The sequence below is a fragment of the Aspergillus fijiensis genome (assembly GCF_003184825.1).
Source record: "Aspergillus fijiensis CBS 313.89 unplaced genomic scaffold BO72scaffold_14, whole genome shotgun sequence".
NCBI classification, from domain to species: domain Eukaryota; kingdom Fungi; phylum Ascomycota; class Eurotiomycetes; order Eurotiales; family Aspergillaceae; genus Aspergillus; species Aspergillus fijiensis.
Genome location: NW_024468990.1, coordinates 263,882 through 277,754, shown reverse-complemented (window position 1 = coordinate 277,754; position 13,873 = coordinate 263,882). Strand labels below are relative to the sequence as shown.

Here is a 13,873-nt window from a genome sequence, read left to right as displayed (position 1 = left end):
GGAAATGATTGGAGGAGTGGATGAAGATGAAGATTGATGGAGGAGAGTGAGAGCTGCGGTGCTGGAGAGAGAGGTAACTTACGGGACGGGGACTGCAGTGCAAGATGTCACACCCTCTCCCGGTCGGAGCTAACCACGAATTAAGTCAGCACTTCAATCAAGGTTGTTTATCCTCTCTCTCTTACACACTCTCCCGCCTGCCAACTCTTCCGCTTTCCTCCCTCCCTTCAATTCAGACGCACTTCTCGACACAATCATCCTTCTGGCTCCGTTCCAGCCTTTGAAATTTGCATTGAATATCCTGCACGTCTATCGACAAGCGATCGCTAGCAACCTATTTCAAGCCCAATGGCGTCCCTTGCCTCCAAACGCAAGTCCCCCGAGGACGCGTCCCACAACGAGGAAGCCATCACACCCACCAACAGCCCGCCTAAGAAGAAGCTTCGGATTACACGCAACCAGAAACAGGCTCTCATTGATAACCTCCAGCTCGAAAGTACGCTTCCAAGGACAGCACAATCTTCATCCCTCGATTCCGGTACTAACCGCTGTCGCAGTCACCGAACGCGCCCGCAAACTCCGTGCTCAGTATGCTCTCCAAGCCAACGACCTACGCGCCCGGATCGAGCGACGCATCAACCGAATCCCCATCGCACTCCGCAGAGCCAACATGGGCGAACTACTCGAGAAACACATGAGAGCACACCAAGAGAACACATCCCCACGCAAGCTGCTCAGCCCAGCCAAAGCATCCCGGAATTTCGCAACCATTTCCGCTAGCCCCAGGTTGCGCAAAGCGACGACTGCCAGCCCCAGCTCCCGCAGGGTACGCAAACAAAGGTACGGCGTAAGATGATATACCCTCTCCGAGTCTTCCCCAAGGGAAAGGGAGACTTGATATCGTGGTGGTTCCATTCACTGACCCTGTTTCCCCCCAAAACCAGCCACGAGGGCATCTATTCTGATAAAGAGAACGCGCCCGCCCCCGGCGGGGAGTCGCTCGACGTGCTCAAGAACCCCAAACGCCGGGCCAAACCCGGAGCAGCAGCGGGAACCTCGCGGGTGGTGTCGCAGGAGATGAGGGGCGCCAACGACTACCGGATCCTGTCGCCCAAGACCTCGAACTCGCGGACGTACCCCCAATCCCCTCTACGCGTCGCCTCGCCTGAGAAACCCAACCACCACCCCCATCCCACATCGTCCTACCTCTCCCGACCCATGTCCCCCCTCAAGCCCTCCAGCCCGCTCAAGGGCACCTCCGCCAGCATGCCGGGCCTGCGGTCCGTTCGCGGCACCAACGCGCCCTCGACATCCGTCGTCAGACCCTCGTCCCAAGCAGCCACCAGACGCCCGGCAAGCCGCGCCGCAACCACGACAAGCAAGACCCTGCGCTCGCCCTTGCCGCGGCCCGCGACGCGCCAGGTCGACCGCCGGGACAGTGTCTCCTCGTCCGCCTCCTCCGGCACCACCGTGGCGGCCAAGCCAACCCGGACCCTCACGGGCAGCAAGAAGACCGCCGGTGGTGCCACTGCGTCCGCGACTGCCTCCTCCGCTACCCGGAAGAATACGGGCGGCCGCACCCAAGCCTCCGCGGCCGTCGCCGCTAAACGCAACGCCGCATCAGGAACAACGACCAAGCGAGCCACCACCCCGGCCGGCGGTGAAGCCGCCCCCGCAGCCGGCCGGAGGGTTCTGCGCAAGCGAGCCTGATAGGAACCTAACTTCCGGCCTTTGGTTCTTACTTACGACCTAAGTCATTTTGATACCTTCCATTGTTGCTTTGTATATGATTGGAGTTCCGCGTGGTGTTGTGCTTGATACCGGGGGTCGTGTGATTCAGGAGTTAATTTTAGGTATCGAAGGCGTATAGGGAGCTTGGGGTAAATCATTTGGAGTTTTCATGTCAATTACAGCTTCTATCGTTGTTCTGGTTTTGCTCAACGCATCGGATCAATTATCGAGAGACATTACCAGGTGTCATGTTTGTCCTTGTTGAATTATGACTGTGTTTACTTGGATCCAGCATGCATTTGCCTGTTAATTATCCTCAATGTCTCTTTGACAGCATCAAAACCGCTCTCAGCATGGAACACTAAATTTCATAATCTCACACTGTCAAGCCTATCAAAGTGGCAGCTACTATAATAATGTCTTTCATTCATAGTCGCTAGTAAATTACACCTCTTTTTTTGAGGGCAGGCGGGGGCTGAATGAGAAAAGAAAAAGGGAAATAAGAGGGGACGAGAGAATAGAAAGACATCACATGGGATGGTGGAGAGAAGAAAAAAGAGACACAAACAAGTCGGGATATCAGCTGGGGGTTAGGTCGTATGGTTTTGGAGTGGGAGAAAGTGGAACAGAATGGATATAGAAGAGAAGGGATGAAGCAAGTGAAAAAAGGTAGAAGAAGAGAAGAGAAAAGAAAATATCGTATGACTCGGCACAGGTATCTTCGCAGTTGATCTGGAACTGCCTGAGAAAATGAAATAAAGTAAAAAAGAAGAAATCTGCCCTCTCCTCGCTAGTGCGTCCCACTCAGAATAATCTCACACGACAGTGGAATGGAAGTTAGTAAGGCACAAGATTGCGAAACACCATGGTGTTCAAGAAATCAGAAAGAAAAGAAAAAGAAATCGAGGGAAGGGAAAGAAAGGAAATGCCCCTGGCATTGTATGCTTTGGGTCTCGAGCTGTGAAAACGCAAAGGGCTGCAAGGCAAGGCTTTGAGATAACAACGGGCGAGAAAAGAAAAAGATGGGTAAGATGGAAAAGATGGGACAAGAGTGACCCCAAAGTCCCCCAGAATATGAACCTAACAAGGTCACGACGGACAGACGGACCTCCGTAACTAGCCTATCGAGGTAGAAAGCAAATTAAGGGTGCAGTGAGTCGTACTGGGACCCACGGCCAATGCAAATGCGCTTCAAGTTGCCAGAGCACAAAAGACAAGGTAAGAAGAAAAGAACAACCATCCGCCAAGAGAATCTTCGAGCCGACTGTTTTGGCAAATATCGATAATCATCTCAATTCAAAAGGTGAAAGAAACTCCATCCAACCATGTTATATCGAATAAACGCTGAACGGCCCAGCCATACGCCAAGAGCATTCTTTGGAGCTCAAACGAGATATTGGCGATTATTGTATCAGGAAAATATCTTTGAGACTATGCGGAAAAGTGACAGTGTGGTGCCATCACCGATAACAAAGGCTAGCTGTTATTTTAGCCCGCAACACCCATAGGTCCCGCGCCTGGACGGGGTCGGTAAGGCATCGGGTGGCCTTGCCCATCAGGTTGGACGGTGTTTTGCTGGCTGCTATTACTCGTGCTTCGCTCACGGTAATCTTTAGCCGATGCAGGACCAAGGTCCATACCGGTCTGACCGGTGCTTGTAGAGTGGCCAAGTCCCCCAGGGCTTTGGACGTGGCGAACTGAGCTCTGTGCCTGCCAAGCCGCATCTTGGGAGGCGTCCGTTTCAATGCGTGCAGACGTAGGAATGTTCGCTCCGCGAGTAGAATTGGTAATTGTGACAGTCTCGCCACCATTGAGGGGCTTTTGAGACATACTGCCTCGTGCAATGTCCCCATAGCGCTTGAGGATATCTTTGGTAGTCACCTCGCTATTCTCTTTGAAGAAGGTAGGGTCGTTCAGGACTGATTGCAAGTCTTCCGGAATCTAAAAAAAATTGTTAGAAGGCAGCAGTACAACGAAGGAGAAGCTGGACAGCATACCTCGCACATAGTATCATTGTATGTGATCAGAGAGTTGACAGCCTCAATTGCCAGGAAGCTCTCGTCCACGGTACTGGCCTTGGTGTTGGGATAAAGTATGTTCGGTGTTATCACAGTTGCCAAATTATGAATGTCCATCTTGCTACCGGACTCCTCATCGACATGTGAGAAGGATGAAGTCCAGTTCAGGAAGGCGAACAAGACTTCCATGGTATCACGATGAGCTTTGGGAAGCAAGCAGCAGGTGAGATGCAAGAGGCGCTTTTGTTTCTCAGGATCAGAGATCTCTGTGGCGACGTTAACAAGCCGGACATTGCTGCGAAGGGCCATCAAACTTACTTTGAGATACCACAAATAGGCGGTGCAGCTTGAATGTCATGAGTGGATCTGGCATCTCACGAAGGAACTTCTTGAGGAGGGCCGCAATCTGGACAGGGTTCTCCTTGGTGAGATCTACCTGTTCATACCTGTTATCGATCATCTCGGTGAGTTCCTTCAGGCGCCTAATGTTGCCATTCTTTCGGAAAACACCCTCGACAGACATGTCCATTTGGCGCATCGCAGAGACAGCATCATCAACGAGGGCAGGAATGCGAAGCGCTCCTGGGCCAACACCGTGACTAGACTCTGTACCTTCCTTCTCAACAAGGAAGTCGAGGCTGACGCCGAAGACACCCTTCTTCTTCCCACCTTTCTTCGCTTCCTTGTTGAAAGCTCGACCAAAGATATTCCAGATCGTGGGTTTGCGCGACTCAATCAACGAGAGAAGTTCTTCCAAAGTAAAATTCCCATCTAACAATGGCTCCATGGACAAGACCGCAACATGTCGGACAATGAAGTACTCCAGAGCAGAAAGTTCCGAAAAGTACTTCTTAGTCCGCCCTGACTGCTCGATCAGATGCTGCTCTAAACCTGCACCCGAAACGCCACGCTGATGACCGTAGTTGTACTTTGGAAGAGGCTCGGTGGTGCCAACAAGCTTGGTGCCGGCATGCTTATAGGCATTGGGCCGTTGTTCCTTGGCTTGTTCGGCCGCAACGATTCTAGGAATATCATCCAAAGTCAATGCGTCCTGATTGCCAAATGTCAGCTCAGTGACCGTCTCTCCGTTGGCATCTTTTTCCTCTACAATCTGAAATCCATGGCCCCGTGGATCCGAGGCCTCGCCACCTGATGATCCCGGCCGCACGCTGCGACCCTCTGGCCCATCAATTATTCGAGAAGCTCGAGCCTTTCTGTAAGTTGTTGACAGGGTGCGCTCGTTCCGGATAGATCGCAAGCGTCGCATTTCGCCCACAGTCTGTTCGAGTGACGAGCCCTCGGGACTGTCTTTGACGGCGTTTGCATATGACTTGGCCCTTGTGCCTGACCTGCGCATTTCACCCCCAGGTGGGATTCGACCACTATCGCTACCGCTTTGTGGGCCTGCATTGGGATCGTCTATCGAACGGTAAGTGTCTCTGTATCTCTGTGAGGTGTCGAAGTGACTGGCCGTCATAACCTACCAGAGAATGTTCCTCCAGCTCGTAGAACGGCGAGGAGTCGCGCAAGAGCAACTCTCAAAAGAAAGATAAACTGCTGAAGTTTGGTCACATGGATGAAACCTCCCTGTGTTTCCTGGTTAAGACCATTCTTGGTAACACAGTCGTTGCAGTATGCCCGCTTTTCCTTCCGATTGTACAGCGAATCCTGGATGGTGCTCGTTAGATCCTTCTGACAAGATACACACGAGAAGTGTGGCGGCTTGATATGCCACCTGCTATCGCCAAGCATGACGCATTCATCGTCAATGGGTTCCTTGCACGACGCACAACAATCAGATAGCTGGTCTGCGAGAACATCGACCCCGACCATTAAATCTGCAGTCGTCTCTTCTTCGTCGAGAGGCCGGAGTGCTTCCAAGTCTCCCAAGTGGTCTAGGAAGTGGTGAAGGCCTTCAGGTGTTTGCTTTTCTCTTTCAAGTTTGAGGGCTCCTTGGAGACCAATACGAATGAGAAGTTTGAGGTAATGAGCGAGTCCAGTGACCAGTGAAAGGAGTTCTTGAGTAACGCCCAGTTTACGAACGCCAGCTTCCTGAGTCTTGGAGAGTAATGCAAAGAAGGCAACGATCTTCTTACACAGAAGTTTTGCTTCACGCCCATAAGCCAGGTCTAGGTCTGGTGATCAGCGATCGTCTTTTTGTTAACAGGGCGAGACGAGTGTATCGCAGCCGCTTACCTTTCATGCCTTGTGTTTTGATGTTTGTCGCAAGCTGGTCAATGGCAGAGAAGAGGACATCTACATGCCCAATGAACTTTTTTGCAACAAAAACACCATCAACATAGGTGCCGTTGCTGACATGGAGAAGCATATCCGAAATGCACGCAGCAGATGACTCCTCAAAACTGGACAATATGCTCCAAATTCTGTAGACCTTTTCCTCCATCACGTCTTCCTCGTCGCGTACTCTGTTGCGTTCCTCGTCAGTGGCGTCTAGGTCCATCTCAGGCGGCTCCAGGACTTGGCCGGTCGGAGCCAGTCGGACATTCCAGAATTTGTGGATCATGTAACACTCAGGGTGCCAGTGCTGATTCTGACCGTTGCGAAAGATCTCGACGAATTGTTTCAGGATTGCCGTGTGACAACCATGACAGCGTTGAGCGAATTGAGTAGAATAGTGAAAATGACAGTAGACTTTACCCTCGTGCTCATAGTATGAATCTTGCGCGCCAAAAACAGTGGGACAGACAGAGCAGGTGAAGTGCTCGATGTGATACTTGCGTTCCAATGCTGTAATATATGAACCACGCAACGCACCACCGCATTCATGACAGAGAAGATCGAGACGTCGAAAATAGTCTGTCTCACAAAGAGGGTATTGCCCGTTTCCATCTTCAGCATCTACAGGAAAGAACTTGGACGCCACTATTTGACCACAGTCCTAAACCCAACGGTGTCAACAGATAGACGACAGCCATTCCTTAGACATGGTGCACTCACCTCGCACTTGAAACATTCTAGATGATATGTTGCAAGCAGAGCTCGTACGAATTGGCCCGTGAGCGGTTCACCGCATTTTTTGCAAATCCGCGACGAGCTGCCAGGAGACTTCGTGGGTGGTCGGCCATTGGGGCGGGATCTTTCTCGTGGTGCAGATCTGTCCCAGTAACCATTACGATCTCTTGGTGTTGACGGATCTCTCGAGCCAGGGTGGCCAGACTCCAAGCGCCGGCTCATTCGACCGTCTGGGTTCTGTGCTCCATCGACCGGGCTATTGGTGGACCCGTTCCATCCTCCTGTCCTTGTGCGAGGCGAGTCGAAAGCAATGTTACTGTCTGCAGGAGAGGTTGGGGTTTGCGACTGAAAACTACCACCGCCATATCCACTGGTGTTGAGTTTGGGGCGGACAGCCCCGTTGCCCGGCACGAGGCTGTCCGGCAAAGGAACGTCGCCGGGAGGCATGTTCGTCGAGAACTATGCCTTTGAGGTGTGGCTTGATTGGGCAAATCAGGATCTGCAGTCGAATGTTGTGGACTATCCCGAGGTAGACGGCACGGCCGCTATGGTTGGAGTAGGAGAAGCTGGGTCACAGGAGAGGGGGAAGGGACAACGAGATAATAGACGTATTATGTGACTGCTGCAGAGGCACTAATCGTCGAGATTGCTTATCAGGTAAATACTGTTGACCTTGACTGTATGCAACGTTAGTCTCTGAGGTAATCGTCCCAAGTTTGGTGCGCGGGGTTCGTTAAGGGAGTTAGCGACCTTTTCCGTAGCAACACTCCTCACGCCATGTAGATGAGACTTGCGGGGAAACTAGAAAACAAGGGAAAACAGGGCGCAAGATTAGAGCTGGTTGAGAAGAGAAAAGCGCTCGGGAAAACAGGAGATTATGCGAAATTATCGAGGGAAAGAGGATTCAAGATGCGCAACCAGCTGTCGTCGAGGGAAGCGGAATGGGGAAAGGGTTGGAGCTCAGAGTGAGACCAACAAGCGGCGGAGTGCGCTGTCTGGAATCACAACCATTCCTAATCCCTTTCAACAAGGCGTATTTGTAGAGGACCACCAGAGCCCAGGAAGAGACGAGAGGGATTTGGATAGCAAAAGAAAGAGAAAGGAAGTCGAGTCCCGGTCTCTGGGACCTAAGTGGAAGGGAATAGGAGCGAGGAGAGGGGATCGCGTGTTTGGAGGAGGGTGGGTGTTGTTACTGCTGGGCACTTTGTCGCTCTCCTCCCCTCTCTTTCTTCTTCCCCCCCTATGCCCTCCTCCCATATTATTGCTGGGCACTCTCTGCCCACTAGAAAAGGTCACGTGAGAATAATCACCGCCTCATTCACCGCCTGAGATGGACGGGTGGGAATCCCCTATCCCGCGTTGTGTATCCATTACTCTACCCGGCAACTGGACCCGAAAAATAACAACAACAGTCTGAAGGGTTGAAAGAGGCTGAGGCTGAGGCAGATGCAGAAGATTACCAGCGAGGATTGGAGAGGATTTAACGTCAACATAATCCATGGATGGATGAATTTAAAGAATCATTTAAGCTTAGTTGTCACCAGACAAACGGCACAACCCCATCAGATGGTTTAGTCTTGTTGGCTAAAAAAAGCCCCTGGTCAGCCAAAAATAGCCAGCGCAACAATTGTTCAGGCAGAAACAGACCCTGTAAATTCTGGCCAAAGTGGAGACTAGATATCTACGGAGTACTCAATATAGATTAAGTGGTCCCCTTGGATCCTATCTTTGGATTTCGCTCGGAGTAAACGATGATTGCCCTGACAATTAACCCCTATGTGATATGCTTTTCACCCCGGCCGATCGAAGACTTGTCTAGGAACCTTGCAAATCATAAGTTACTCACGAGCTTCGCCTTGTGGAACCCCCCGATTTAGAATCTGGTTCAATTCCCGTCTAGCTTCCCGACCGCCCGCAAGTATCTTATCGCTTCATTCCGATTGCGCTATGCGCTCCATGTCTTCGACCCCCTTCGCCGTATCTTACTTCGCGGCCCACAGGCACAACGTCTCTTCTATTAGCAGCTATCTCTCCTCCAGGCCTATAGGGCTCAGATCTCAGAGTCGCGATTCGGCCTTTGCTTGGCAGAAAGCAAGAACGGCTATATCGCAGGTGGTAGGCAGAAAGCACGAGTTGGCAGTTTCTTAGCCTAGAACATCTTGACAGAAGACAAAACATCCCGTAAGCTCATGTACTTCTGATACTATACCTCAGAAAGTGCTTGCGCAAGACACCATGCTGCCACAACGAGGCGAGACCTATTGGTTAAGAAATCTGCCTATACAATAAAGCCGGGGCGGTCGCGGGAAGTCATGACAGTGTTCACATTAGAAAAATATTTAGTTATGCTACAGGTGACATTGTCTCACAGATCCATATAGAACACAGCACCTCACGGCCCATATCACTCCTGATTTCTTCCTTCAATATCATACATATAAGCTATCTATTGCCTCTGCTCTCGTCTAATATGACAAGGGAGGTGAAGACATAAGGTAGCACATAGTCGCTTGTGGGCGGTGAGGTAAATACACTTGGGAACATTCCTAGGGCCAATGTGTTTGCGCTCTACGGCTGGGCTTCATTAGTTGAGATGAACAAATGCGAATCTCGTGTAATGAGCATAATTCTGGTAACAGGTGCAGCTTCTTCATCATAAGGTACTGTAGTCAACTTACTATTCCAATATAAAGGAGTGGTTGGTTCAGACACTGCCTTTGTTCTTCGGGGCAGGCACCCGTCGCCGACGGTGCCTACAACTCGCCCACTCACCCACCACCCATCCGGCAGAACAAGCTGCACTCTCATCTATCTACTAACTATAACAAACTGTTATTCACCAACTATGCAAATGCCTTTTGGGACCTTCCATTCAACCTCTTGCCCACTTCGGAAAGGCATTTTCCTAGATCGGATAGAAATATTCTCTACACTTGATTTCAGTTTCTTTCAGACAGTTTCTAAGATCCCCTCATCCTGATCTCATCGACCTTTCCCCGCGCGCGCGCTCGAACTTGAATCAAAATCTATCTCACGCTCCTTCCGATAGCTTCAGACAAACTTTCTAGTCGACCAACAAGCTCATCGACTACTTTATACGTGCTTTGCCTCCCCGTCAGGATGTCGAATCAGGCGATCCTACGACTTACAAGGGTATACTTGTTCCTTTGTTTGTCATGAGCTCACTTGACTGATGAAATGTCTTTGAGAGATTATAGGAGATCAAACAGGTCCAGCAAGGGGCAGACCTATGTGAGTATTTCATCTCTGCATGAGCGCATATACGCCTCAGTGGACCTGAGCACTGGAAGACGTTCAAACTTGCTGACGAGTAGGGCTTTGTGGTCTTCATATAGCTCTGGCTGTACACTACGATGATTCAGATATCCGAAATGTACATGCTCTCATTCTCGGGCCTCCTGATACGCCATATCAGTTTGGATTCTTCGAGGTCAGGCTTCGTTACCTGCCTTCTTTCTTTTTATTCCAGTGCTAATCGGGTCTCAACTGTCTAGTTCTCAATCAAGTTTGGGAGGGGTCAGCAAGCCTGCCCAACTAAGACTATTTTCACTCCTGACAATTCGCAGACTACCCTACCCACCCGCCAAACGTTCGAGCCTTAACGACAAACTGTGGCAGGTGCCGGTTCAACCCCAATATCTATGCTACGGGCAAGGTTTGCTTGTATGTTTCCCCTAGCGACTGCATGAGGGTTCTGATAACTGATAAGTTGACTCAGATCGATCCTTGGGTAAGAAGCCTGACAATCCATCGGCGTTAGACCTGGCTGATAACGTCCTCGCAGAACATGGCGCGGATCACGCGAAGAGCAATGGTCGTCTGCACAGGGCCTCGAGTCGATCCTGATATCGATACAAAGCTTGATGTCCTCCAATCCCTACGAGAATGAACCTGGGTTTGAGGTTGCAAGGTCGGAACATGATAAACGAAACTCGAAACATTATGTTGCAAAGGTGAATTCTGTCTTCTCCACACTTTGCTGGTAGCTGCCAAGCTCTAATTTACATAAAGATCCGCCACGAGACACTTCGGCTTGCGGTGATCGAGCCACTGGAGGCGTCTCTGAGTATCACCCCTTCAAGCGATGCGAGTACTTCACTCAGTGATAACGAGGAACGGGAACTGTTGGAGGAAGACAAGCCCTCTTCCGTTCCTTTCGTCGATTTTCGCAAGAGACGTTTCTTGTGGTATTTTAGCGCCTACATGCAGTCAATAGATGCTGCCATGCTGGAAAATCCACGTAAACAGAAATTCACAAGGATGCCCTTCGAACAGGCCAACAATTCGATGGACGGCCACTTCGATTATGCTGAGCTGAAGCAGCGGCTGGTGGTAATAAAGACTGCACTTAATGAGGAAAGCTCCAACTGGTCTGCCGAAGGCCTGGTGGCCAAAGAGCAGGAGTGGGGCATTGCAGTAAACCTACAGCGCCAATTCGAACAGATTATGGAGAGCATGAAAAGCCAGAATAACTTCACAATCGACCTGAATTTGGTTGACGACAATCCGTTCGTGTGGAAGCTCATCTACTTTGGCAAGCCCATGACGCATCTGGATGGCGGTATATTTGAGATCGATATACGCCTCAGTCCCAAGTTTCCAGAAGTGCAGCCGCGAGTTTCCATGAGAACTTCCTTCTTCCATGTTCGTGTAAGCCCGGATGGTGTCTTGTGCTATTTCCCTCAGCGGTCGGAGGAAATGCGATACCATATCGACGGTATCGTGGCAGCTCTGGAGGAAGAAAACCCGCCTTATGATCCACGAACAACAGTGAACCCTGAAGCCTCTCGATTATTCTGGGGAACACCCGAGGATCGAAGAAGATACAACCGCGAGTTGAGACGCTCACTTGAGAGAGCATTGGAGTAAGCTTGCGGTAATGCTCGAATGTTCCTAGCTTCGTCGACGCTGCGAGGCCGTGACAGACCCAGATTGCTGGTTAGGTTCTACTCTATTCCGACGAAAAGGGCTGTCACGGCTTCGACATATTTTTCTAGAATGACATTCAGTGACATCAACTCTCCCTTGTACTTTGAGATTTGCGCGCTTCTGAGAATGATTCTACAGGGATATGAATGGACGGCATTGCCATGTTGGAGAGATGGGTGTTTACTGTGAGTGGCGTATGATTTTGAAAAGTGGCGGCTGGGAAAAGAATGCTTTTGCAATGTCCTTTCTTTGAAGAGTTTACGTTCCGTTACTTGCATTAGTAGCCTTATCTATAGTTACATGCCAGAATGAACACTAGAAGAATGCAAAGATAGGTAGTCTCGTTATCATGTTAGCCTCATAGTCATGGACGATTCATGTGTGGCATTTCTAGCGGGAGGCCCGAGCTTTGATCCGGAGATTCTGGAGGCGGACCTCCAATCCGTATTCCGTCTGGTCCACGCCGCCCAACCAACTAACTCGATCGCTCCGTCTCCTTCGCCCTCTTTTCCTCTCCCCCCACACCATTTACCGTACGGCTGTTTTCGGCATTCCTCCATCATGTCTACTAAGCGGTCTACTCTCGAATTGGGCAATGTTCTGGTGGTTGGAGGGTGCGGCTTCCTGGGGTGGCATATTGTGGACCAATTACTCAATTTCCCCTCGGAAACCGATCCCAGTGTCGCACTTCCCAAGCCGCAAGATGATACTAGATTCGACTACCCCAAGCTGGGTGATCGATACCCTCGATGCATAGCAAAAGTCTCCGTTGTTGACCTCCGGACAACGAACAATCGTCTTCCTGGAGCCGAGTACTACGATGGAGACATCACCTCTGTCGAGTCCATGCTGTCCGTTTTCCGCGCCGTCAAGCCGGACGTCGTCATTCACACCGCTACCGCGAACGTGTTGGAAGGGAACAAGCCGTTACTGCGCAAGGTCAATGTCGATGGGACCAAGACATTGCTGGAGGTTGCGGGTGGTGAGCGTGGCGACTGGGGCGGAAAGTGCAAGGCGTTTGTTTACACGAGTTCGAGTTCCGTGGTCCATGATACGCAGAGTGACCTGATCAATGTCACGGAAGAATGGCCACTTATCAGGGGACCATTGCAGCTGGAGTACTATTCAGAAACCAAGGTGCGTTCGAAAGCCCCTGGGCATTGCCCCTCCAAACCGTTTCATAAATAAATTGCTAATCAGATCATGTGTTGCGGGTAGGCCGACGCCGAAGAAATCGCCTTGAAGTACAACCGCGCCTCGCCCTCTGGAATGGTCACCTGTGCTGTTCGCCCCGCTGGCATCTACGGTGAGAAGGACACGACATTCACATTCAAGATCCTGGAACACGCTGCCAAGGCTTCGCCAACCGTCCTCCGAATGCAGTTGGGAGACAACAACAACCTGTTCGACTTCACATACGTGGGCAATGTCGCCTACTCGCACACCCTCGCTGCGTACCGCTTGCTTGCGACTCATGCGCGCTACGAGGCTGGACAGGGTGGACCCCTGGATCATGAGCGGGTGGATGGAGAAGCGTTCAATATCACCAACGACTCGCCGGTCTATTTCTGGGATATGACCCATGCTGCCTGGGCTCTCACTGGCAAGGTGGTAGAGCCCCATCAGGTGTGGGAGCTCCCAGAGAGTGCTCTCGGCCCCATCGGCGGGATTGCAGAGACGGTCCTCGGGCTCTTTGGTAAGACTCCCCGACTGACCAGACGTATGGTGCGCTATTCGTGCATGACACGTTACTATTCGTGTGACAAGGCCAAGTACCGCCTGGGATACAGAGCCATTGTTCCGGTTGACGAGGGTCTTGCTCGCGCAGTCGGATATGTTGTCGAGAGGGAGCGACTTGAGGGGCAGAAGAAGGCGCTGTGATCGGGTCATCGAGTCTATGTAATATACGTTCTGATTTTCTCCTACAAATCGCTTGATCTTAGTTGGACCCTGTCCGTAATTATTAATGCATGAAAACAGGCTGGTCTTTATCTCAATCTCAGCAATAGTCGAAATCTACTGAGAGAACGGATGCTTTTTACTGATAAACCTTTCTGCCGAGCATATGTCTATCTTATCTACAGGCTTTCTTGAATCACCGCACATGCCGCCTCACGACCTTGTCTACTGCTATCCAACATGTCCCAACCGAAGCCGCACACGAAAAGCTATTCGTACAGACAGGAAGGACCCATGGGGAT

General features: G+C 50.9%; 5 protein-coding genes across 5 annotated transcripts; 4 read left to right on the top strand and 1 right to left on the bottom strand.

Moving 5' to 3' along the window:
- Positions 1-194: 194 nt before the first annotated feature.
- BO72DRAFT_446425 (uncharacterized protein) lies at positions 195-2,088 on the top strand. The gene is made up of 3 exons (XM_040944292.1): positions 195-496; positions 558-840; positions 945-2,088. The coding sequence occupies exons 1-3, from the start codon at positions 349-351 to the stop codon at positions 1,708-1,710; spliced, it is 1,197 nt and encodes a 398-aa protein (XP_040803139.1). The 5' UTR covers positions 195-348; the 3' UTR covers positions 1,711-2,088.
- Positions 2,089-3,219: 1,131 nt separating this feature from the next.
- Positions 3,220-7,169, bottom strand: BO72DRAFT_374141 (GTPase-activating protein LRG1; the record flags this gene model as incomplete). Its single annotated transcript, XM_040941118.1, has 6 exons — positions 3,220-3,672; positions 3,729-4,015; positions 4,068-5,168; positions 5,234-5,884; positions 5,946-6,648; positions 6,708-7,169. 6 exons carry the CDS (start codon positions 7,167-7,169, stop codon positions 3,220-3,222), a joined length of 3,657 nt encoding a protein of 1,218 aa, XP_040803138.1.
- Positions 7,170-7,384: 215 nt separating this feature from the next.
- BO72DRAFT_52801 (uncharacterized protein) lies at positions 7,385-8,123 on the top strand. The gene has a single exon (XM_040950145.1). It carries the CDS (start codon positions 7,600-7,602, stop codon positions 8,020-8,022), a length of 423 nt encoding a protein of 140 aa, XP_040803137.1. The 5' UTR covers positions 7,385-7,599; the 3' UTR covers positions 8,023-8,123.
- A 1,563-nt stretch (positions 8,124-9,686) lies between these two features.
- On the top strand, positions 9,687-11,651 carry BO72DRAFT_52617 (ubiquitin-conjugating enzyme E2). Its single transcript, XM_040950007.1, has 8 exons — positions 9,687-9,875; positions 9,941-9,974; positions 10,079-10,173; positions 10,238-10,259; positions 10,310-10,406; positions 10,462-10,473; positions 10,528-10,696; positions 10,755-11,651. Exons 1-8 carry the CDS (start codon positions 9,843-9,845, stop codon positions 11,610-11,612), a joined length of 1,320 nt encoding a protein of 439 aa, XP_040803136.1. The 5' UTR covers positions 9,687-9,842; the 3' UTR covers positions 11,613-11,651.
- Positions 11,652-12,120: 469 nt separating this feature from the next.
- On the top strand, positions 12,121-13,701 carry BO72DRAFT_425387 (C-3 sterol dehydrogenase/C-4 decarboxylase). The gene is made up of 2 exons (XM_040942906.1): positions 12,121-12,809; positions 12,891-13,701. Exons 1-2 carry the CDS (start codon positions 12,234-12,236, stop codon positions 13,551-13,553), a joined length of 1,239 nt encoding a protein of 412 aa, XP_040803135.1. The 5' UTR covers positions 12,121-12,233; the 3' UTR covers positions 13,554-13,701.
- The last annotated feature ends 172 nt before the right edge of the window (positions 13,702-13,873 follow it).